The following is a 26,012-nucleotide window of genomic DNA, read 5'->3' as shown; positions in this document are numbered from 1 at the left end:
AATGATCCCAACCCTAAAGTGGATTGGTTATATAGTTTTACTTCTATGCTGCAATGTCGTCACGTGTTCGATTAACAGCTATCATAAACATTGTAAAGGCTACTGTACAGCACCTTCAGAAAGTATTCATACTCCACTTAGTCCACATTTTGCTATGTTCATCGAAATTCAAAAATTGATAAAAACGTTTTTTTCCCCCCTCACCATGTACACACAATAGCTTATAATGACAAAGTAAAAATGTGTTTTTAGAAATGTAAATGTATGGAAATACAGAAATCAAATTTACATAAGTATTCACACCCCTGAGTCAATACTTTGTCAAAATAAAGCACATTTGGCGGCAATTAAAGCGGAGTCTTTTTTGGGTACATCTGTAAGAGCTTTGCACATCTGAAATGTAAAATATTTGCCCATTCTTAAATAAATTCTTCAATCTCTGTCAAGTTGATTGTTGATCATTGCTAGACAGCCATTTTCCCTTCAGGATTGTGCCTGTGCTTATACCTGTATTACGTTTATTTTTTATCCCTAGTACTTGCCGATGACAAGCATAGCCATAACATTATGCAGCCATCAACATACTTGAAAATATGATGAGCTGTGTTGGATTTGCCTCAATCATAACGCTTTGTATTCAGGACAAAGCGTTTTTTTTTGCAGTATTACTTAAGTGCTTTGTTGCAAACAGGATGCATGTTTTGGATTTAGTTTAATTCTGTACAGGCTTCCTTTTTTCCCCCGAGGCATTGAACAACCTTCCTGTTCTTTGTAGTGGAATCTGTTCTTGAAATTCACTACTCGATTGCGGGACCTTAGAGATAATTGTATGTGTGTGGTAGAGAGATGGGGTATTATTGAATGCGGAATGAGTCCATGTAACTTATTATGCAATTTGTTAAGCACATTTTCACTCATGAACTTCTTTTAGCTTGCCATAACAAAGAGGTTGAATAGTTATTGACTCAAGACATCTGCGCTTTTAATTTTCTATACATTTTCTCAAATGGTGTACCAACAAAATTCAATTGTGACATTATTGTGTGTAGATCAGTGACAACATCTCAATTGAATGACATTTTAATTCAGGCTGTAAGACAAGAATTGTGGAAAAAGTAAAAGTGTGTGAATACTTTCTGAAGGCCCTGTACGGACTTCATGAAGTTGAATATGGATGACATGCTTTTCTATGTTTCCAAATCTTTGACTTTTGTGACTTTCAGGTGTAGAAAAGCAGGATGCCTGGTTGTGAAGGAGAAAGTAAACAAAATCTCCAGGAACTAAGCAGCCAGGGATATGATGTCATTGTCAACTGCCCCAGTCTGGGGGCCAAGTCTTTAGTAGGGGACTCTCAGGTCTACACTGTTAGGGGACAGGTCCTGAAGGTGTTTATACCTGAGAGGAGAGCTTGTAAATAAGCATTTCATTGTGCTGTGTACACTATGCTGTATATGACAAACTTCGATTTGAAGGCCCAGGCCCCCTGGCTCCAACACTTCATCCGGAATGGTGAAGGGCAGTTCTACATCTACCCAAGGATGCACAGCGTGACGATGGGCGGCACACCAGGCAAGTCCAGTTCAACTTTATTAAAAAGCATCATTGCATCATAAAATTAGATGCTCTTTACATGATGACGAGGAATACTCTGAAATAAACAAAATGACATGATGATACAAATAGAAAGGGGGATGCCCAGGTTCTACCACTAGGAACTATAACAACTTTCCACATGTTCACTACATGTTAAATCTGTATGCTCTTTGGAGGAAAGACAGTTGATGTCTTTGTGCGACTGTTTGGTACCGTAGGCAGGCGGACGACTGGCACTTGAAGGTGGAGCCAAGGGACCGCCAGGGCATCCTGGAGTGCTGTAAGCAGGCTAGAGCCGTCCTTGAGCAGGGCCAGGGTCCTGGGGGTATCTGTGGGGCTGAGACAGGGTAGGAAGAATGTCCAGGTGGAGAGAGTGCTTGTCCTCCTGGGATCCAACAGGTACCTGTGGTCCATAACTATGGCCATGGGTGCTGGTTGGGAAGTGTCTCCATGAGAGGCCCGCCAGGGCCATAGTTATGCACCACAGGTACCAGGATATAATAAAATTTTTTTTTTTAAATCACTCACTCTGCACCATTTTCTGTTAAAACAATTAGTGATACCTGCTGCTATAAATGAAAAGAAAGCAATGAATTCATGAATAGAAAGCAATGAATTCATGAATAGAAAGCAGAGATTTAGCGGTCTTGAAATAAAATGTGAATGATTTCTTAACAGAGGCCCTTCAGGACCAGGCTGTTAACAGATGCTCTGCTAGAGATAAGTCATGAAACAATATGACCTATTCACTCGGTATGCACCTCTTTTTGGTCACAATTAATGATACCTGCCATTGCACATGAATTAAATTAATGCAAGAATTTAGATTTTGCCGGCTCGATATAAAATGCAATTGATTTTATAGTGTTAGAAGTCATTTGAATGTTTTGGAAGCTACCAAGACTAATGACATTGAATTAATGCATTTCTGGATTCTACTGAACAGTACTTATGCAATTTAAAACATAGCCAAAACCCCTCAGGGAGAAGGATATTTCAGACAAGCAATCAATGATCGCTGCAGTAGAATAGTACGGCACAGGGGCTTGACATTTCAGTTGGTATTGTTTTAACCCAAAAAAGTTAAAGACTGCTATTGTTTACCTTCAATAAAATGCATTCAAAACTACTTTCTGCACATTTTTGCTACTTTCTTAGGCTATACAAGTGCCATCTCTTGCTAAAATGTTTATGTTCACACATATGCAGTACCTTTATCAATAATAATAATAATAAACCTCTACTTTAGTAAAAAATAAATTATGACAGGTGTGTTGTAATAAAAACAAGTGATGTCCACTGATTAAATGCAGTCTTTCTGCATTGTGAAAAGGGAAATCCCAGATATTCACAAAGTTTGTGATGAATGACAGGTTGTTTCTTCATGCAAAATAGATTTAAGTTTCAAATTCAATTAAGCTGCTTTATTTTAGGGGTTTAGTGAAGGCGGGTCATCAAGGGGAGTATACAGAATGTTAAGACTACACGTGTTCAGATGTCTCCGAATTGTTTTATAGATTTGAACTTTCCAGAAAAGGTACATTGAAAGAAAATGTTTTGTATTGCTTTAATGGCACTCAAACTTATAAAATATTTAAATGAAGAAAAAAAAAAATATATCAGTAGTCAGTCACAGTATTTCATGTACACTATTAACATGATAGCTTATAAATGTTCATAATAGCTTAGAAATGTTCATAATAGCTTAGAAATGTTCATAATAGTTTAAAATAAAAAAGGTATATTACTTGATATGACACCTTGATAGGAAACTCAGTAAGCTGCAGTAAATTATATTCGTGTCAGTTGTCAGTCACTGCTGTTAGTCCGAGCGCTAGGGTCTGTGGCTTTTGACACACCTGGGGGTATGGAGGATAGGGAAAGCTATTTAGAGCATAGTCATTAGATAATGCTACCCTGAACTTATTTAAATGTTCTAAAGAAGGAATAAATGAATACTGCACTAGTGTAAAAGGTCACTCACTGCCATGCGCTGCTGCTTGCGGAGCTGTGAGAGTCTGAGCAGGTCCAAGGCATACATGGTCTCTGTTAGAGGCTGGTTCAGGTCAGTGGCGTACCTCTGGACCAGAGACTGGGGGATTCCATAGCGACCATACTGCAGGTGGAGATGGGTCAGAGTGAAACACTGGGCTTAAAGGGGCAACATTGTGGGTCCGTCCCAAATGAGACCCTATTCCCTATATAGTGCACTACTGGGCCCTGGCCAAACTATATAGGGAATAGGGTGCCATTTGTGAGGAAGCCAGTGAATGTGTTGTGTACCCTTTTGCATGTAGACAGCACTGTGGATACCTTATGCAACTGAACACAGTACTTACATTAACACACACATTGAAATGTAAGAGCATAGTACTGCTGCTTAATCCTTAGTGAACATAGTGCTACTTAGCCCACATAGTACTTCTTAGTACTGCATGGGCATAGTACTACCACCAGTACTGTATAATTGTGGTGAGGGCGTACCTTGTCAGAGAAGGGCTCCGCTGTCAGATTTATCCCCTCTAACGCCAGTCTTTCCTCCAGGAGGGGTCCCAGGTTGACCGACCTGACAGGCATAGTTTCCATTCCCCCAGCAGGCTGCGTCCTGTGAGCTTCAGACTGGAGAGGAGAGTCTGCCAGGTCACAGTCCGAGATACAGGTTTGGGTTGCCAGGTCTGAGCTGCACGGTTGGGTTGTTGCCTCTGTAATAACTTCATCCTTTAAAGAGGCGACATCTATAGAGAAGAGTTTATAGGCACTGCCAACGTCACTGGTCATTGCTGGGAGTGACGATGGTATACATGGGTTTGACAGGAAAGGCTTGGCTGAACGATGCTTGGGTCTATGTCCTGGAGTAGATATTTTGAGGTGTGTGTATGGAAGGAGGTCTGTTAACCTGGGAACTCCCATGTCCAACTCGAACATATCAGACAGAACACTACAAGGTGAGGTGAGCAGTGGTTGTGAGGGCAGGAAAGATCCTTCAGAGTGTGTCAACAACTGCTGTAGGGCCTCCTCTTGTGTAGGGTAGCCCTGTCCCTTAGCCTTGGACATGGTGGTATGAGGTGGCTTCATGTCTTCCAGGGTGTGGAGATCAGTGGTGTGGAGGCCCTGGTCTGAGTGAAGCTCCCCCAACGGGAGGCAGGGTCTCAGCGGCCCCAGGGCTGTGGGAGTAGGCTTACCTGCCAAGCCCAGGTTACCACAGCTCCAGCTTCTCAGTGGCATGGCTCTGTGGGTGTGACTGTGATGGCTCTGGCTCCAGCCTGTGCTCAGAAGGTTGCAGCTGGTCATGGAGGCTCCTAGAGATGGTAAGGTAGTGGACTGGTGCTCTGGTCTGGTCTGTAAGGTGGTCTTGCTGGGGTGGGTCGGGGTGAGGGGGAGGCCGGTGGACTCTGGGGATGGGAGGTGACTGGGTTGAAAACCAGACGAGGACCTACTCAAGGAAGAAGACGTCTTTTTGCCCCTCCCTTCTGAAACAAACAGGTACAGGTGTGTGCATAATGCACATCATTTGTTACTTACTTTATTATATGAAGCTCTTTCCAGTGGAAAATAGAAATGCATGTGAAACAGAAAAACAAATAAGAAGAGTATTTATTGAATTGTGAAAGTTGACTGGTATACAATGGTTGTCCGGTAGGAATTGATGGTGAGTGAAATGAAAGGAGGCAGAAATAAGCAGGTAGACAGGCCGGTCTAGTACACCACTGAGTAGTTTATTCCATCCCCGGGCTCTCACTCGGACAGTGGCACACTTCAGAATTGCTCAAAGACTGTCGTTATGTCCCAATGGGCACCCTATTACCTATGTAGTGCACTATGGGCCTTGGTCAAAAGGAAAAAGGTGCCATTTGGGACTTGTCCTAATACAGTGGCGAGAACAAGTATTTTTTGCAGGTTTTCCGACTTACAATGCATGTAGAGGTCTGTAATTTTTATTCACTTCAACTGTGAGAGACGGATTCTAAAACAAAAATCCAGAAAATCACATTGTATGATTTTTAAGTGATTAATTTATTTTATTGCATGACATAAGTATTTGATCACCTACCAACCAGTATGAATTCCGGCTCTCACAGACCTGTTAGTTTTTCTTTAAGAAGCCCTCCTGTTTTCCACTCATTACCTGTATTAACTGCACCTGTTTGAATTCTTTACCTGTATAAAAGACACCTGTCCACACACTCAATCAAACAGACTCCAACTTCTCCACAATGGCCATGACCAGGGAGCTGTGTAAGGACATGAGGGATAAAATTGTAGACCTGCACAAGGCTGGGATGGGCTACAGGACAATAGGCAAGCAGCTTGGTGAGAAGGCAACAACTTTTGGCGCAATTATTCAAAAATGGAAGAAGTTCAAGATGATGATCAATCACCCTCGGTCTGGGGCTCCATGCAAGATCTCACCTCGTGGGGCATCAATGATCATGAGGAAGATGAGGGATCAGCCCAGAACGACACGGCAGGACATGGTCAATGACCTGAAGAGAGCTGGGACCACAGTCTCAAAGAAGACCATTAGTAAAAATCTACACCATCATGGATTAAAATCCTGCAGCGCACGCAAGGTCCCCCTGCTCAAGCCAGCGCATGTCCAGGCCCGTCTGAAGTTTGCCAATGACCTGGATAATCCAGAGGAGGAATGGGGAAGGTTATGTGGTCTGATGAGACAAAAATAGAGCTTTTTGGTCTAAACTCCACTCGCCGTGTTTGGAGGAAGAAGAAGGATGAGTACAACCCCAAGAACACCATCCCAACCGTGAAGCATGGAGGTGGAAAAATCATTCTTTGGGGATGCTTTTCCACAAAGGGGACAGGACGACTCCACCGTATTGAGGGGAGGATGGATGGGGCCATGTATTGCGAGATCTTGGCCAACAACCTCCTTCCCTCAGTAAGAGCATTGAAGATGGGTCGTGGCTGGGTCTTCCAGCATGACAACGGGCCGAAACACACAGCCAGGGCAACTAAGGAGTGGCTCTGTAAGAAGCATCTCAAGGTCCTGGAGTGGCCTAGCCAGTCTCCAGACCTGTACCCAATAGAAAATCTTTGGAGGGAGCTGAAAGTCCGTATTGCCCAGCGACAACCCCGAAACCTGAAGTATCTGGAGAAGGTCTGTATGGAGGAGTGGGCCAAAATCCCTGCTGCAGTGTGTGCACACCTGGTCAAGAACTACAGGAAACGTATGATCTCTGTAATTGCAAACAAAGGTTTCTGTACCAAATATTAAGTTCTGCTTTTCTGATGTATCGAATACTTATGTCATGCAATAAAATGAAAATTAATTACTTAAAAATCATACAATGTGATTTTCTGGATTTTTGTTTTAGATTCCGTCACTCACAGTTGAAGTGTACCTATGATAAAAATTACAGACCTCTACATGCTTTGTAAGTAGGAAAACCTGCAAAATCGTCAGTGTATCAAATACTTGTTCTCCCCACTGTATATCTCAGAAAGTATTACTCCTAGCATCAGAAGTGCTATGGGAATATTGCAATGAGCTGTATTTAACACAGATTTTAAGGTTTCCTCAACTCTAACACACAGCTTATATCTTAGACATTTTAATAGTTTGTTTCAGTCACAACTATGCATTTTGATGCACCCACAATTATTGTTGAACAAAAAATGTTGCATCACCATTTTGCCAAGTATAATTTAACCATTTAGTAAAACTTAAATTTTTGCATAATGCAGGTCTGTATTTAAGCACATCATAAAATATTGTGCAACATATGGTTCTGAACTAGAAAAATATACACACAAAAACAGCAAAAGTCTAGAGAGAAATATACAAGTGTGGAAAATACTCTTGACGTCAAACTCTCCACAGAGGCTGTTGACATTCACAACAGCCTACAAAAATCAGCACCATTCTTTATGTTATACATTATTTTAAAGACTAAAACCCAAAGCAAACAACCACAATAAGAATGGTTTAGTTATCAAATAAAGCAAGCTTTCACAGTAAATATGTAAGTCATACTGACAAGTATTTCATTTTTAAACTACAGCTTATCGTCACACCTTTGGTTCAACAGTCACCAATTTTTAGCAAATGCAAAACCACCATCACGCATTATACTAAGACAGAACTCTTCCCGTATAGGTCTAGAAACAGCCCCACAGAACACATACAGTAGTACAGGTCTCTGAGAAGAATTTAGTTACTGATTGAGTGTAAAAGAGTTAGCTGTCATCTCCCTGTCTTTTCTAGACAGGCAGCGATAGATACCATCTCATCAGTTTAGTTCTCCCCCGTTTTCAATGAAGGGAAAATACATTTTTGCAACAAAAAAAATAAAGAGTCAGAAGATCAGTGCCTGTATTCAAAAAGCTCTGCGTAAGAGTGCTGATCTAGGATCAGGTCCCCCTGCTGTCTGTATAAATCGTATTCATAAGATCTGAAAGGCAAAACTGATCCAAAATCAGTCCAAAATCAGGAGCCCAAAGCCTTTAGATAGAGAATGAGGTGGTTGGAGAAGACCCATGGCAGCAAGAAGAGGATGAAGAAGAGGAAAGTCAGAGTCGAGTCAGGCTGTCGTTACCGTTCTCCAGATTCTCGTTGCTCTCGTAGCAGCCAGAGTCTCGTGGGGAGTCCCCCAGTAGGCCCCGGCGGTCCAGTAACAGCTTCTCCTGAGAACCCCCTGTCTGGCTGCTACGGTCCGGGTCGCTGCTACCTGTAGGGTACAACAAAACCAGCAGAGGGACGTCAACGGAACGGAGTCAAACGTGGTTTCCATGTTTGAAAACGTTCCATTTATTCCACTCCAGCCATTACAACGAGCCCATCCTCTTATAGCTCCTCCCACCAGCCTCCTCTGGTGTCTATGTGCGTGTGCGTTCCTGTGTGTTTATCAGTGTGTGTACTAACCGTCGTACTCCTGCAGAAGCTCCACAGCGGTGAGCAGCACAGCCCTGTGCTGAGGGTCTCCGATGTCAAGCTCGTCTAGATCCTCCTCTTCCAGAAGCTTAAAGGTATCCAGGTCCTCATAGCCATTGAAGAGGAACGTGGGCAGGTGCTCCTGGGGCAAAAGTATAGGGGAAGGCTTTGGTCACGTAGTCAACACATATACAGTGGGGAGAACAAGTATTTGATACACTGACGATTTTGCAGGTTTTCCGACTTACAAAGCATGTAGAGGTCTGTAATTTCTATCATAGGTACAATTAAACTGTGAGAGGCAGAATCTAAAACAAAAATCCCCTTCACTCAGTAAGAGCATTGAAGATGGGTCGTGGCTGGGTCTTCCAGCATGACAACGACCCGAAACACACAGCCAGGGCAACTAAGAAGTGGCTCCGTAAGAAGCATCTCAAGGTCCTGGAGTGGCCTAGCCAGTCTCCAGACCTGAACCCAATAGAAAATCTTTGGAGGGAGCTGAAAGTCCATATTGCCCAGCGACAACCCCGAAACCTGAAGGATCTGGAGAAGGTCTGTATGGAGGAGTGGGCCAAAATCCCTGCTGCAGTGTGTGCAAACCTAGTCAAGAACTATAGGAAATGTATCATCTCTGTAATTGCAAACAAAGGTTTCTGTACCAAATATTAAGTTCTGCTTTTCTGATGTCATGCAATAAAATGCAAATGAATTACTTAAAAATCATACAAAGTGATTTTCTCAATTTCTGTTACAGACCTCTACATGCTTTGTAAGTAGGACAACCTGCAAAATCGGCAGTGTATCAAATACTTGTTCTCACCACTGTACATATAAACACACACATAGTTGAAGTCGGAAGTTACCATACACCTTAGCCAAATACATTTGAACTCACTTTTTCACAATTCCTGACATTTAATCCTAGTAACAATTCCCTGTCTTTGGTCAGTTAGGATCACCACTTTATTTTAAGAATATGAAATGTCAGAATAATAGTAGAGAGAATGAATTTTCAGCTGTTATTTCTTTCATTACATTCCCATTGGGTCAGAAGTTTACACACACTCAATTATTATTTGGTAGCATTTCCTTTAAATTGCTTAACTTGGGTCAAACGTTTGGGGTAGCCTTCCACAAGCTTCCCACAATAAGTTGGGTGAATTTTGGCCCATTCCTCCTGACAGAGCTAGTGTAACTGAGTCAGGTTTGAAGGCCTCCTTGCTCGCACACACTTTTTCAGTTCTGCCCACAAATTTTCTATAGGATTGAGGTCAGGGCTTTGTGATGGCCACTCCAATACCTTGACTTTGTTGTCCTTAGGCTATTTTGTCACAACTTTGGATGTATGCTTGGGGTCCTTGTCCATTTTGAAGACCCATTTGCGGCCAAGCTTTAACTTCCTGACTGATGTCTTGAGATGTTGCTTCAATACATACACAATTTTTCTTGCCTCATGATGCCATCTATTTTGTGAAGTGCACCAGTCCCTCCTGCAGCAAAGCACCCCCACAACATGATGCTGCCACCCCCGTGCTTCACGGTTGGGATGGTGTTCTTTGGCTTGCAAGCCTCCCCTTTATCCTCCAAACATAACGATGGTCATTATAGCCAAACAGTTCTATTTTTGTTTCATCAGCCCAGAGGATATTTCCCCAAAAAGTATGATCTGTGTCTCCATGTGCATTTGCAAACTGTAGTTTGGCTTTTTTATGGTGGTTTTGGAGCCGTGGATTCTTCCTAGCTGAGCGGCCTTTCAGGTTATGTCGATATAGGACTCGTTTTACTGTGGATATAGATACTTTTGTACCGGTTTCCTCCAACATCTTCACAAGGTCCTTTTGCTGTAGTTCTGGGATTGATTTCCACTTTTCGCACCAAAGTACGTTCATCTCTAGGAGACAGAACACGTCTCCTTCCTGAGCGGTATGACGGCTGCGTGGTCCCATGGTATTTATACTTGCATACTATTGTTTGTACAGATGAACGTGGTACCTTCAGGCATTTGGAAATTGCTCCCAAGGATGAACTAGACTTGTGGAGGTCTACAATTTTTTTACTGAGGTCTTGGCTGATTTCTTTTGATTTTCCTATGATGTCAAGCAAATAGGCACTGCGTTTGAAGGTAGGTCTTGAAATACATCCACAGGTACACCTCTAATTGACTCAAACAATGTCAATTAACTCAGTGTATGTAAACTTCTGACCCACTGGAATTGTTATACAGTGAATTACAAGTGAAATAATCTGTCTAAACAATTGTTTGAAAAATTACTTGTGTCATGCACAAAGTAGATATCCTAACTGCCAAAATTATAGTTTGTTAACAAGACATTTGTGGAGTGGTTGAAAAACGAGTTTTAATGACTCCAACCTAAGTGTATGTACATTTCTGACTTCACCTCTATACATCACAAAAGGAGGATATTAACAGCATTCAAGTGTGTGAGTGTCTACAATTACTGTAGGGTTGTTACTATGAAGCTGAGTGTGTGAGTTTGTCTGTGTTTATACTGTACTAGTCTAGTCATTACTTTGAGGTTGATGCGTTCCAGGAGTTCCTCAACAGATGTGGGTTTGGGCTGCCGTCCCTTCCTCCTCCGTCGGGTGTGCTTAGGTTTGTCTTCCTCCTCAGCCAGAACGTCCACGTAGATGAACTTAAATGTTCCCACCTTACTGTTCAGCAGGCCCATCCACGTCCCCATTGGAGGCTTGCTGATGATGTCAATCACATCACCTCTCTGCAAAACAAGGACAAACACTGTGATTGGTCCATTTGGATAATGATAATATATATATATATATATATGTGTATTACCTTCAGTTTGAGAGAGTCAGTGTCGTAGGGGCTGGGGGTGAAGTCAGTGTGCACCATAGCTCGACCACAGAAGGGTCCTCTGTAGGGAAGTTCATCCTCCTCTCCATCCTCAGACTTCACACTCTCTCTGTTGCTGTTGGAGGAGTCTGTGGTGCCCACTGTCTGACCACCTGCAAACAACAAGAGATGAGAGGGTCATTCAAAAGGATCTAAACCACAGCGAGATCTATGGAAAATGAACATGCAAGAGTTGTCTGCTCTGCCTGCTGGTCACTGTAAATAACAGTTTCACTTTGGAATTAAGCTGAATATAGGCCACATTCAAGACAAATAAATGTGGACCCAGACAGACCCCCACACCTACCCCCAAACACAGGTGGTACTTACTCATGGAGCTCTGTCCGCTGAGGGAGCTCCTCAGGCTCTCCACTGACCCTCCAGCCTTCAGCTTGATTTTCTCCAGTGACTCTGTGTCTGTGTGGCTGTGGGGGGAATGGGGCCCGCTGGACATACGGTCTGGGCTTAACTGGAAGGCAAGAAGACCAAACTACAGATTTATTACATGGTTACTACACGTTCCCTCCAGCTTAATCTCTCAATCGTCATGAACCAAGTCCAACGAATTTCCACCAGGGACACGAGCTAGATTGTAAGTATGGTTTGACCACTGGGTCATTTTGCATACGATTTGCATCGAGTCTGACGTACCTGTTCAGAGAGAGCGCAGTGGTATCTCTTCGAGATGCGTTTTCTCATGGTTTCTTTCACGGACTTCACTTTCTTGCCCAAAGAGATTCGATGGTTCGTCTGTGGAGACTTGACTACACCTTTCACACTGGCATCCCCATCTTTGTTCTAAAATTAGTAGGAAGTATGGGAGGTCTGGAAACAAAAGCATTGGAAAACAAAAAATGATTCAAATGATTATTAAACTACTTACAGTGAGGTCCTGATCTCCGGTGACCATGTGCAGAGACCGGTTGGTCAGATCAAACCCACCAAAGCTACAGGTTCTCTGTGAAACAAAGGAGGAAATCAATAAACCACCTTAAAACTATCACTTCCAAATGGAGATATTGACAGGTTAATCAATCAAGCACATACGACAGTGTGGTTCATTGTGACGATAGTTTTGGGCTGAGTGAACATCTAACCGGTTCTAGCCTGGTCCCAGATTTGTTTGTGCTCATGCCAACTCAATTGCTGTCATTGTCCAGCCAAACATTACAATTCCACAAGGAGTTTGCAAGGGAGACAGACTGGCACCCAGGCTAAACTGTCCCCGACGAAAGATATAGAAACTACACAGTGCATACACTAATTCCTAAACGGCACCCTATATACCCTATATAGTGTTTTTGACCAGAGCCATGTGGGTAGTGCACTATATAGGGAATAGGTTGCCATTTGGGATCCGGCCAAACATTACTCACCCCATGGTAGCTGAGTGGGCCGATTACTCTCCTGATCTCTCCATCCGTGACTGACCGGGCCATCCTGGGTCCATCCTCTCCACCACCAACCTCTATCTCTGACAGGGAAGAACCACTACCCCCGGCCCTCACGTCGCCACTGGGGCATCTCCCTGGGCTACAGGCTGGGCTGGATCCTCCTACATCATCAGGTAAAAGGAGAGAACGTGCTCAACTCTTATCATCTTGCTTAAACAAATGAAGGGTACTTGGAACCAAAAATAGAGCACATAAAAAAATAACTGGGATTTAAGTAGCAATTGAAGCTTGGTTTCAATTTTGTCATAGCAACACATCTTAATAGAAAGGGTAATTTTCCTGAAGAAAATTGTGACACTTTCTTCACCTGTCTTACTGAAGGCTGTGGACAGTCGCTGGCTGGTGCTGGAGACTGTATCCAGGCTGCGGGTGTGTGTGTTGCTGCTGCAGGTGTCCAAGGAGGAGGAGGAGGGGGAGGTGGTCAGGCTGTCTGAGTCTCGAAGGTCATGAGTCAGCTGGTCGCGCAAGGTGGAGGCCAGGGAGTCAACGTGGTGACACCCGCCAGACTGCTTCTTCTGAACCCCAGAGTACGGGGACAGAGAGGACATGGCATCACCCGGGACAGGCCCAACCATACTCAGAGACTCTGGGAGGGACATGGGAGGTGACAGGAATAAGGACAGGTTAGTGGCAGAGTAAGGGAATCGCAAGACAATGTGATGGATGACAACTCAACTTGGATTAGTAGTAGTAGTCTTTTTTAAACAAGCCAAGTGAAGACCTCTAGAGAACAACATAATTTGTTGGGTATAGACTACAGACTATTTAAAGCTTCACATCTGGACCCTAATGGGACTTGTCCAAATCATATCTGGTACACTATGGTCTTGCCCTAATCTTCACCCTACACTTGTTGAAAAAAATGTTATTTGGCTGTCCCTATAGGAGAACCCTTTGAAGAACCCCTTTTGGTTCCATGTAGAACCCTTTCCACATAGGGTTCTCAATAGGGTTCTCCTATGGGGACTAAGAGTGTTTAGGCTTATCATAAGACTCCTGCAGTGACCCATCTCACCGTCAGACTCAGGCTTCTTGGACTCGTCGATCTTGAGGAGTTTCTTGCGGACCCTGCGAGTGGAGCCGACCAGCTTATGGAGCCGTCTGAACGTCCCAGACTCCTCCTGTTCACCCTCCGACTGCTCACCTGGCTGAAGATGAACAGACGAACCGGGTTGAAAGGAGAGGAGACCCAGTTAATGAGTGGGTAAGGATGATAAAGAGTCAGTCAGTAGAACTCTGAAGCCTTAAAACTAGGAAAATGGAACCTGTGAAAATAATGTAGGTTTGAATGTTTATTTGACCTGTTTATAAGGTAAAGTTAGTCTTAGTGCGATTCTTCACCCTTTCCGAGAAATGCATAATGAGAACATAGCTCTATTATTGTTAAGGTAGAGAGACTGCATGCAGCATATGACCTCAATATAAAATAACAAAGTATCAATCCAGAGTGTAGACCTGCAGTCTATGTATAGGCACTGTGGTGGGCCTGTTTGACTATAGGCACTGTGGTCGGCCTGTTTGACTCTGTGGTTTATGCTAGAAAACTAAGGGTTTTCAAGCTGGAATCTTCCCCCCCCCCCCCCCCCATCCGTTTATTCACAGTGGATCAATAGTTCAGCATGCCACAGCTATCAAATCAGACGCTTTCCTGCGTCCTTTTTATATGCTTATGATGACATGCTGAATGTGCTACAGCTCACCAGAGTTAGTGAGAAAGAAACCAGATGTGAAAGCTACAGCTGTGGACCAGAGGAGAAAAAGAAACCATGGTTGTCATTTCTTAAATATAGCCTAGCACACGTCTGACCACATGGGCTCATCTTGTCACAGAGCATCTCATCTTGGTGAGATAAAAATGTACACCTTAAAATGTACACCTGATTCAGGGGCTTTCATACATGCTACACCACAGTACGTATATAGCATCTTGAACCATTAAATATAATGCCTATTCTGCCTGTCTAGAGCAGGTTTCATCTTGGCAAAAAAAAGAGAAGATTAAAAATGTTTGAGAGAGTACTCTATTATTTACAGAACTATAGTTGTACATTCTTCTTGAGCAAACTCAAAGAATGATAAAGAATAGTTCAAAGTATGTTCTAATAATTGGAAGATAAAGTTGAAGTCAGAAGCTGTAGCTACAACATGGAGCCAAGAACTAGCAGGAAAACAAGTGAAGTCTCCAGGAAAATGTGCATCAATTTAAAGCAAACAGAGAATTAGGTTTAGAATTGTATTTTTTTTAAGTGACAGTAGGAGGATAGAGAAAATGGCCGTGGGAAGAGATGACAGAGCGAGAAACAGAGTGAGGCCATCCAGATGAATCTGAAATATGTGGGCTGGACCTGAGCCCCCTAATCACCCCAGCCATGCAGAAAAGAGCTGTGGCCTGCATAACACAGCACAGTGCTGAATCTACCCACTCACAGCAACACAATAGGGGGTTAAGCAGGTGCTTTGACTGGGATGAATAGAGGGCTGCCTGTTGGGAAAGGGCCTGGAGTGGGCAGGTTGCAGGTTACACCACACAGAGAGAGACAGAGGGGGGGCATAAACACCTCACTAGCCTTGTTAGATGGCAGAACGATGAGCGCATACGGTATACACCAAACACACCAAATCCATACAGAGTGACAACACTTATATCCATGAGTTATCAGTGACACTTACATTGCAGTTGGAGGACTCGTTCAGGGTTGGACTGGGCGCATCAGGCCATTCTGTAAGATCAGTGCTGCAGCTCTGTCTGCTCTGGCTCTCAAACTCTTTCAGCTGTGAGGAGGAGAGGGGAGAGAAGAGAGGAGAAGGAGACTCGATAAGTATCCAATATGGCACGATAAGAGCTAAAGAAGCACAATAAATACATGATCAAATCAGACTCGTATTCCCTCGTTATAAATCCTACCGAGATGCTCAATATCCAGTAATTGCAGAGGACTCCTACAGTACATCCTGAGAAAAGAGATCCAGTACAGTATCTGGAGGAAAAGACATCATACGGTAGGAAGACAGGACATGACATCATCATACCCTTGCCAAGGCCTCCTCCACGCTTATCATCTTCTCCTTGACCATCATCATCAGCTGGATGCGCTCTTCATCACTCATAGTGATGTCACTGGCTACAAAACCTATGTCCTCACCTGGTAAATAGAACACAGGGAATTTAAGAAAAACCCTTTTTCAAATGTTAGGAACAAACTGTGTTTTTAACTCATAGAAACATCAACATGTGTAGATATTTGTAAATATGTATGTACTGTATATATTATAGGTACTTAGTTGTATTAGTAGTTGCAGCAGTTTTTGTTAGTTGTGGGCCTATTTGTAGTTGTTCAACTTTTCTGTTAATGTAAGTTTAAAATACGTATTATTATTATTATTTCATTGTTAGACAGTAGTTGCCATATTATTGTTGTTTAAGTATCGTGTGCATTTTTAAAATATATATATTTTTACACTATTGAAAATGAGATGGTGCATCTCAAATCGTATTTATTTTAAAAAAATCATATTTAAATGTATTATTCCCCCCCCCCCCCCCCCCCCACACACCAAATGCCAACAAACATTTATGAACAACAACTTCAACGCAAACAACAACGACATCTCTTCCGCCCAGACCCACATGCTCACACACCGTCCCTAGTGCCTGCATTGTTTGCCACATGGGCTGAAACGGCACCATTTTGTTTCTGTCCGTAGCCCACGCACTTTCAATGGTTAAATCATGAATCGTTTGATTTTTCCATTGTGTTAATGATGGCGGATTCATTGAATTCTAAGGTTTTTAGTAAACCTTTTCTCAAGATGAGTGACTAGTAGAGAACCGTCCAACCCATCGGGTATCTCACAACACCCCCATATGCCATGTCTGGAAGTATGCAGAGATTAAAAGTACATTTAGATTGTAAGTTATGGAATACTCCGCCCACAACTTCCACACTTTATAGCATTCCCAGAAAGCATGGATTATTGAGTCTTATTAGTTTTACACTTAAAGCATGACTACCATTGTGCTGTAGAATTTGTGAATTGTGTGTAATAAATTCTATACATTAGTTTATACTGTATTAAGGGTACATTTTCATTAACTGTAATTTTGTTAGATAAGCTCCAACTTTCCCTCCATTTTATGCCAAAAATAGTTCTTGGTTCCAACAGTTTATATTTTCTAATAGATTGTCAGTTGGATAGGCTCTCTGCAAGGTTTTGTATATCTTGTCGATCAAATGAACATCCTTTTCTGATTCAAATAAGATTCTCTCAAGGTTGCTCAGACATTTCGTGATATGTAACTTTTAAGTTGCATGTATTTGAAACTGGTCAGTTCAAAATTCCTTTTTGAATTCCGACACGGAAATACATTTATTTCCTGTTACCAAGTCATTTACGATTTCTATGCTTTATGTTTTCCATTTGGACTAATTTATCTGTGAATTCTGAAACACTATCCAAGGATTGTTCCATAAGGGTGTGTTTTTTGGGATGTGATATTGGTTCTTGTAGAATATGTTTCATTTTCTTCCATATTGTTATAGTGTTTCTAACTATGAAGTTAATGTTCTTAGCTTTATCCTTGAAAATAAACATGTAAAAAGATTCTGGGGATGAACATGCACATCTTCAATATGTGCCCATTGTTCCTCTTTAGTGCATTTAACTATATGTCGCGAGTAAAAGCCTTGGGTAGCGAGTTGATACAATTTGAAGTCTGGAAGGTTTAAATCACCCTTAGACTTCGGAAGATGTAAAACTTTCCTTTTGAAATCTATGCATTTTATTTGCCCATATAAAGTCTTATGACCCAGTATACTTTTTTAAAGAATGTATTTTGTGGGGTAATTTGTATTACCGAAAATTAATACAAAAACTGTGGGCGCAAAGCCATTTTAAAGAGGTTTATTCTACCTGTGAGAGTTAAGGAAAGATTATTCCATTGAATTAGATCTGCTTTCATATGGATGAGTAATGGAATACAGTTCTCTTTATATATTTGTTGTCACTTATTATTTATATACCTTTATTTAACTAGGCAAGTCAGTTAAGAACAAATTCTTATTTTCAATGACAGCCTTGGGTTAACTGCCTGTTCAGGGGCAGAACGACAGATTTGTACCTTGTCAGCTCGGGGATTTGAACTTGCAACCTTCCGGTTACTAGTCCAAGATCCTATTGTCATATTTTTTTTTTTTTTTTTATACGTAAATTTTTTTTGTATTCTGAAAAGATTTTTAGCAGTTTTCAATATTGGTCAGGTATATCAGGAGATCTGCAAATACGTTTTGTTTATATTCATGTTTCCCGCCGCCCCCCCAGCACACGCCGTGCGGGATCGAATACCAGTCCCAACTCTCTCCTATACACCCGCTTACCAGTCTTCCCTTCATTTCAGTGCAATCCCTTTCAATAAACACAGGAAAAATACAAAATGAGAAGGAAAAAAACAGATGCAGTGAGAATGGGACGCAGTTCCCTGACGTGTGTGATCAGAAATATGTTGGGTAAAGACGGAGGATGTATCCAAAACAAAAACATACCTCTCGTGGTCTGCCGCACGACACCTTTCTGCGACTTCCGGAAATTCTGCCAGAATGACTTGTTTTTCAGTCTCTTTCCGTCCCATTTTCCTAAACAAGGAGGTACAGTAGGGTTTAAAACAGGTAAAAACCACACTGCCCCATACAATGGCTACCCCTAGCAAACTTTCATAATATGTAGATGTATTTTTAGGTTATGCATATGTAGTTGTTCCAAAATATAAAAACACACATTAAATTGGGTCTCAATTGTGATAAAAACAAAACTGTCCAAGTTCAATCTTCAAATGAGGTACTATTGTAGTACATTTGTAGTCAAACACAATGACAACAGTTGTGTTTGTAGTTCCACACAATTTAAAATGTCAAGTAATTACATGATATATGACCAAGACCCATCAAACCACAGAACTGATGATAAAAAATAATTAAAACATACCCACTGACGCATCCTCAGAACTTGATTTATGCACGGACAATCTAAAAAATAAACAAAGATTGAATCAAAAACAAGACAGATGGCAAACAAAAAAAACTATCAAAGAAATAAAAAGATGCAGTGTCCAATCACAGACATCATCATCATCACCTGTTTTCCAATGCAATTTTCTTCATTGTACTGCTGCTATCCTACTGTACCGTCTTCAAACAAAACACCCCTTCATCCACTGAGTTCTCTGTCCCTGTTCAAGAATTACAGACGCGTGCACTGTCCCTAACAAATATGCACTACCGTATCCCTCACAAACGTGCACTGTCCCTCGTGCCACTGGACCCGGCCAGTACAGTGCAGTGTTAGTGGGGGCCGTTCCCAGTGGTCAGTCCAGATGGGAAAACATCACGCTGTCAGTCTGCTCGACAGGAGGTCAGATCACTGAGGCTCTCTCAACAACAATAGAGGCTTTTCACCACCCCGACTGCCTGGGTTTTACTGACTGCACTCACTTCAACACTACAGCGCTTCACGTGGCCTCCACATAACCCTCTCGCACTCATATTTGTCTCTATCGCTGTTGTCTCCCTCTCCAACTCTCTCACACTTGCGCTTTCTGTGTCTACCGGTCAGCCTGGCTCCTCACTCTGTCTCGCACCACTCTCTCTCTCCCAATCTCTCTCCTCTGACATCAGCTGATCGTCTCTAGCAATCAGCAACAACTATCATTCCCCATCGACACAGTTCTACAGGTGGCCACAAGAGGGTGCCTTGCCTAAAGTCACAGCAAGCCCAGTGCTGTACAACCTTTCCCTCAGCAAGATTAGTAGAAATCAAAGCTCTTGTGTTCTGGTAGTTTATGAAGGGAACCAATTCTCAGAGGTGGCTACTCAAAACCAGCATACTGTATAAAGTTATGTTACTTTGAGGTGATTTGGGCTTACTTTTTAGAGCATGCTAACAGGAGTTACTACTCCTCTCATTGTTTTGCACTGGACAATGCTAAAACTAAAAGGTGTAACTAGCCAAGTAAACGAACTTAAATCTGGTGTTAATGAGTGTATAGTACCATGTTATTACTCATTACCCAGATTCCTCCTTTCCTCCCTTATTTCTCTCACCAATTCCCCTGCGTTCACAATATGACCATCTCCAAACACACAATAGGGGGAAGGACAGGACGTTTCCTGTTGGTATACTAGCAGAGGAACACTACATAAAAGGTCGCTGGAGGTCATCAAGACAGGAAGTATGAAACATTTCCTCACACTGACTAGGGGCTGCATGCCAAATAGCACCCTATTGACCAGAGAGCACCCTGGGGGCCTCAAAACAAGTGCACTAAATAGGGAATAGGCTGCCATTTGAGACAGTACCCATGGGGATAATGTATGAAAGGGAATGACCGTCTTACTGACTGTCCTGTCCTACGAGGGTCATTCTACAGAAGTTAAATACTAAAACTTTGCATATGTGAAATCTTGTCCTGAATTCCTTACATCCCACTAAATGTGTCACTACCGAAACATAGTGAAAAGTTGCAATAAAGGGAGAACCATGCACAGTAGCGAATTGATACATTTTTGAATACAGAGTCATTTTATTAGCATACAATATTGACCAAATAGAAAAAAAACAGGACTTTTAAACTGACTTTAAAAACCTTAAAATGTCATTGAGAAATATTGTCTCTATTTTTCCCTGTAAAATGTTCAATGTTGACTTTATGAATGAATCCGAAACGTATTGATTGAATTACTTACACATCTAATTATGTCAAGTTACATTTTAAAAATGGTCACTTTTCCCATCTTATTTGTGGCAAACTATTAGGCACGTTGGTAGTGACATTTTTTCTTCGGTTGTGACCTGGCGTATACATTTTTAACTTAATTGCTTCCATATCGAATGGGTCACATGTGATTCACATCATTAAAAGACACGTCTTTCTGTCTTGCGTCTGCCTTTTCACTCCTGCTCCTCTTGTCCCTCTCAGATAAATATATCAGAATTTGACTTACTTTCCCTCTTCCTTCTAGCATTTATTTCTATATCAGATATTCTTGATATTGCACAGGGTCTGTTTTTACACTCTCTGTCCTCTCTTACTGTCTGCTGTACTTTGACATGTTGGCACCTTATGAATGTCCCTGTCCTTCAATAATTCAAAAAAAGAATAATCAAATAATACAGTGGACTAACAATCAAGAGCCAATCATAAGCTAGGTTTCCATCCAATCATAAGCTAGGTTTCCATCCAATCATAAGCTAGGTTTCCATCCAATCATAAGCTAGGTTTCCATCCAATCATAAGCTAGGTTTCCATCCAATCATAAGCTAGGTTTCCATCCAATCATAAGCTAGGTTTCCATCCAATCATAAGCTAGGTTTCCATCCAATCATAAGCTAGGTTTCCATCCAATCATAAGCTAGGTTTCCATCCAATCATAAGCTAGGTTTCCATCCAATTGGCGACAGATTTAATGAAAATATTCAAAAAATCTGCATGAAAAAAATATGCGAATTTTTCCACCATAGCTGTGTTTCCATCAAATGATCTTGTTGAGGATAAAAGGATGTGCGTGATGACATGGTACACATGAAAATACATTTTGCGGTTAAATTCCCAGGTGCCTAATAAAATTTTAAAAACAAGCAACTTCCTTCAAACTGGATGAAGATACATAAAAATGGTATCCACGAGTTCATCTGACTCAGGGGATAGAGATTGGGCTTTGATTTATTAGGATCCCCATTAGCGACAGCTAGTCTTACTGGGGTCAGACATATCACCAAAATACATTAGACAAAAGACTTGCCCATTTGCATACATTTAAAAACATTAAGATGTAGTGTGTGTGTGTGCATCTATGAGTTAACACACATCAGTACATACACACAAGTAGGTCACATGGGGGAGAGGCGTTGTGCCGTGAAGTGTTGCTTTATTTTATTTTATTTTATTTTATAAAACCAGGTGTGCTGTTCACTTTGCTATAAAATATGTAATGGAGTTCTATGTACTCATGGCTCTGTATAAAACTGTACGTTTCCTTGAATGTGTTCTGGGCCTGGGGACTGTGAAAAGACCCCTGGTGGCATGTCTGGTGGGGTAAGTGTGTGTGTGTCAGTGCTGTGTGTAAGTTGACTATGCAAACCATTTGGAATTTCCAACACGTTTCTTAAATAAAAAGGGCTTCATTGCCAAAATCCTGAAGCATCCATTTAATGAATCCCCATAGCGAGCATATGCCTGGCGAGCTTTAATGTATCAGATGTACATCCCAGCAAACATATATTTTGTCTCAAAACCGTACTTGACATATTTCTTGAAATATTAGATGTTCGGTGGGGACACCTCTTAAAGAGACATGAAGATGTAGCAACTTGCTACTAATTTACACCACTTCTGTAGAGTCGTCAAAATACCTCCCAGGAGTTTGTCAATTTATAGAAAGACATAACTCATTTCACTAGGACATGAAGACAATGTATGGGACTGCTATGACTTTCCTACGTCTCTGATCGACAACACCAATTCAACTACATACAGCATGAGGACATCACAATATAACACACGGTACACTCCACACAAAGAGGAGACAAAACCGTTGACGACTACTTCAGTATCTCTACGGTCTTACCTTCTCTCTGTCTCGGGAGTGGACACAGTGCTACTGCTGCTCAGCCCTAGCGAATCCTGTAGAGAACAGAGCACTGCAGTCAGACAGGCAGGCAGGCAGGCAGGCAGGCAGGCAGGCAGGCAGGAAGGCAATGGAAACTGACAAACTTCGAGGAACCACAGTCTAGCTTACTGGCAGGCATTTGGTTTGGAACTCTTAATGTGCATCTCATTGGCCACAAAAAGGCTACAGTGCACATTCCTCGGGTGCATTTAAAAAAAATGTTATTTCCGGACACATATTAACAGTATGGATTACAAATAACAAGGCCACAGAGTTTTCATTACAGACAGTGAAACGGGAATTTGTGATCAAGGAAAACCAAGATGTTATAATGCCATAATGACAGGGCTGTGATCTGGTTCATAGCAGCTCTTATGTCTGCAGGACCAGGGCTGAGGAAATCCCTCCTCCCAGAGGGTGAACATACAATAGGGTCAAAACCAATAGGGAGAATAGGAGTCCGTCACCTGGATCTGTGAGGGAAGCTGCAGTGATGTGGGCACGAAGTCAACCTTTTCCTGAAACGCACAGAGGCAAATTAAGGATCTGAGTCAATCAGCATTTCAAAACATAAATATCTTGATAAATGAAATGGACAAAATTGTAACATGTCACCCTAAACTCACACACATATTAGAGGATTTAAATGAAAACCACATTTCTAAAGGCTTCCTCCAGATCATTTTAATTAGAACGAAGTCTGTGCAAAGTGGGTATCCACAGATGGAAAAAAACATAGTATTCTGTATCACACTGAACATGTAATATATGATCGTACCATCTCTGACTCTGCAACTTGTACAAGTTTGCGTTTGCAGATCTCCTCCATTCTGTCTTGGACTTCAGTGAGAGAAGTGCTGTAATACTCTGAGTACTCCTGAGCCAAGTCCTCAAAGGTTCCCAACGAGCCATCCTAAAACAGAGAAGACATAGTCCGTAAGAACAGCGAGGAAGTCCTACCTCACCACATAGTAAGGATCTGCATGTTACGGAGAGTCAGCATAAGCAATCACATTACATTAGACTCACATTCAGTGCATACAGTACAACAGAAAAACAGAAGACAAGTAAACTGACCATAGTTTTTTTTTTACGGCATCAACATCAGAAGCCATAGGAATGTGCAGTGGTAGAGAACCAGCAAAGTGTGTTTGTGACCAGGGCCAGACCGAATGGTGTGTCTCTGAGCTACTGTCCTTGCCTCTCCCCAGTTGCCCATGACCCCTACACTCTCTAGACCTCCTCAGCTGTGACCCCAGAAGCATAAGCGAGGGGGGAGAAGCATTGTGACGCAGCTACAGTTCTCTTTGACCTCAACACAGTCAACAGGATCAACTTGAGTCACTGTGGTATCATAGACACAGCTCAGTGTACCATAAATTATCAGGAACAGTAGGAACAGCGCCTTTTCCTTGACAGAAACCCAGGACCTCCAGACCTACACATGACTCTGCAGAGACTTCCGACTATTGTGTCCCTTAGTGCCCTTTGTTGTATTGGCTGAAGAAAAAGGTGGGAAAAAATTTCTGAACTTTTGCAGACTCATCTCCTGCAAATGTCTTCAAAGTATTGCTAAGGATTTTCATCTCCCAAAATAAATGTATAAAATTAATAATATAGTGATATTGGTTCACTGTCCTACAGAGCCAGGCTGAAATCATTTAAGGCCAGGCTCCACAGGCTGAAATTACATTTATGCATCTACCTATCAATTTTTTGATATCTTGATATTTTGTTCCATTAACATTAGTATTTTCAAAAAGTAAACCTAACAATGAAAACAACTTAATGAAAGTGAACGTAAATGTATAAAAAAAATGAACGTCCCTTTTTCAGGACCCTGTCTTTCAAAGATAATTCGTAAAAATCCACATAACTTCACAGATCTTCATTGTAAAGGGTTTAAACACCATTTCCCATGCTTGTTCAATGAACCATAAACAATTATTGAACGTACACCTATGGAACGGTGTTCAAACCCTTTAATTGCTTACCGTCTGTAAGCTGTAAAGTCACAGTTATGAAAACTTAGGACACTAGAGGCTTTTCTACGGACTCTGAAAAACACCAAAAGAAAGATGCCCAGGGTCCCTGCTCATGTCCATGAAAGTGCCATAGGCATGCTGCAGCAAGGAGGCATGAGGACTGCAGAAGTGGCCAGGGAAATAAAATGCAATGTCCGTACTGTGAGATGCCTAAGACAGCGCTGCAGGGAGACAGGACGGACAGCTGATCGTCCTCGCAGTGGCAGAACACGTGTAACAACACCTGCACAGGATCGGTACATCCGAACATCACACCTGCGGGACAGGTACAGGATGGCAGCAACAACTGCCCGAGATACACCAGGAACGCACAATCCCTCCATCAGTGCTCAGACTGTCCACAATAGGCTGAGAGAGGCTGGACTGAGGCCTTGTAGGCTTGTTGTAAGGCAGGTCCTCACCAAACATCACCGGCAACAACGTCACCTATGGGCATTAACCATCCGTTGCTGGACCAGACAGAACTGGCAAAAAGTGCTCTTCACTAACGAGTCGTGGTCTTGTCTCACCAGGGGTGATGGTCGGATTTGCGTTTACCTTCGAAGGAATGAGCATTACACCGAGGCCTGTACTCTGGAGCGGGATCGATTTGGAGGTGGAGGGTCCGTCGTGGTCTTGGGTGTCACAGCATCATCGGACTGATCTTGTTGTCATTGCAGGCAATCTCAACGCTGTGCGTTACAGGGAAGACATCCTCCTCCCTCATGTGGTACCCTTCCTGCAGGCTCATCCTGACATGACCCTCTAGCATGCCACCAGCCATACTGCTAGTTCTGTGCGTGATTTCCTGCAAGACAGGAATGTCAGTGTTCTGCCACGGCCAGTGAAGAGCCCGGATCTCAATCCTGTTACTTTTGATTTTGACCCCCCCCGTTTGTTCAGGGACACATTATTCAATTTCTGTTAGTTACATGTCTGTGGAACTTGTTCAGTTTATGTCTCAATTGTTGAATCTTGTTATGTCCATAAAAATATTTACATGTTAAGTTTGCTGAAAATAAACGCAGTTGACAGTGAGAGGACGTTTCTTTTTTTGCTGAGTTTATTTTCTTTCATTTACCATACTACCGTCATCACCATTTTTATGACTTTTAACCACTTTAAAATGGAAACAAATAATTTCAAAGCTCACTACATTGAATTCCACATAACTTCAAAGCCCATTTCACAGAGAATGTTAAAAAGTGGACTACATTTAGTAACCTACTTTGAAGACATGTTGATTGGGTCTAAATAGGCTTTTGGCATCCCAAAAGTCAGACTTCCCAAACACCATCTCATTTTTCTCAGCTTCAGAAGCATCTGCATTCACCAAATGTTGTGTGGTTATCCTCCGTAGATATATTCTCCGGACCTTCCCAGACGGAATTCTTGATATGTTGTAAATTTTGTGTTCTACATAACATTTTACTCTGAAAAATGCGCTAAAGATTGTTTTTTACAAATAGAGATATATTTTTGTATTTATCCACAATCTACTCTCGACAAGTCAGGTCCTGG

At 42.0% G+C, this 26,012-nt stretch overlaps 1 protein-coding gene across 9 annotated transcripts in view; it reads right to left on the bottom strand.

The window, feature by feature from the left end:
- Positions 1-1,569: 1,569 nt before the first annotated feature.
- The window catches only part of LOC109894261 (SAM and SH3 domain-containing protein 1-like), a 79,471-nt gene continuing 55,028 nt past the window's right edge, over positions 1,570-26,012 (bottom strand). Inside the window, exons 2-22 of one of the 9 annotated variants that reach the window (XR_002255857.2) lie at positions 23,246-23,380; positions 22,935-22,985; positions 22,426-22,481; positions 18,788-18,828; positions 18,349-18,438; positions 15,839-15,951; positions 15,479-15,580; positions 13,824-13,956; positions 13,116-13,394; positions 12,731-12,909; positions 12,238-12,312; positions 12,006-12,152; positions 11,685-11,823; positions 11,298-11,467; positions 11,014-11,220; positions 8,474-8,624; positions 8,148-8,279; positions 4,078-5,063; positions 3,578-3,709; positions 3,342-3,452; positions 1,570-1,930 (exon numbers count right to left, since the gene is read on the bottom strand). Coding sequence is in view for 8 of the 9 variants with exons in the window: in XM_020487615.2 (XP_020343204.1) it covers positions 3,396-3,452; positions 3,578-3,709; positions 4,078-5,063; positions 8,148-8,279; positions 8,474-8,624; positions 11,014-11,220; positions 11,298-11,467; positions 11,685-11,823; positions 12,006-12,152; positions 12,238-12,312; positions 12,731-12,909; positions 13,116-13,394; positions 13,824-13,956; positions 15,479-15,580; positions 15,839-15,951; positions 18,349-18,438; positions 18,788-18,828; positions 22,426-22,481; positions 22,935-22,985; positions 23,246-23,380; positions 23,545-23,547 (3,378 nt within the window). In the remaining variant the exon portion in view is untranslated. Of the gene's footprint in view, positions 1,931-3,146; positions 3,453-3,577; positions 3,710-4,077; positions 5,064-8,147; positions 8,280-8,473; positions 8,625-11,013; positions 11,221-11,297; positions 11,468-11,684; positions 11,824-12,005; positions 12,153-12,237; positions 12,313-12,730; positions 12,910-13,115; positions 13,395-13,823; positions 13,957-15,478; positions 15,581-15,838; positions 15,952-18,348; positions 18,439-18,787; positions 18,831-18,937; positions 19,416-22,425; positions 22,482-22,934; positions 22,986-23,245; positions 23,381-23,544; positions 23,639-26,012 lie in introns of those variants that run through there. The other 8 variants (XM_020487615.2, XM_020487614.2, XM_020487612.2 and 5 more) reach the window with 8 other exon arrangements.

The sequence above is a fragment of the Oncorhynchus kisutch genome, linkage group LG7 (assembly GCF_002021735.2).
Source record: "Oncorhynchus kisutch isolate 150728-3 linkage group LG7, Okis_V2, whole genome shotgun sequence".
Taxonomy (NCBI): Eukaryota; Metazoa; Chordata; class Actinopteri; order Salmoniformes; family Salmonidae; genus Oncorhynchus; species Oncorhynchus kisutch.
The sequence above is the reverse complement of the archived record's forward strand: the minus strand, read 5'-3'. Positions and strand labels throughout refer to the sequence as shown.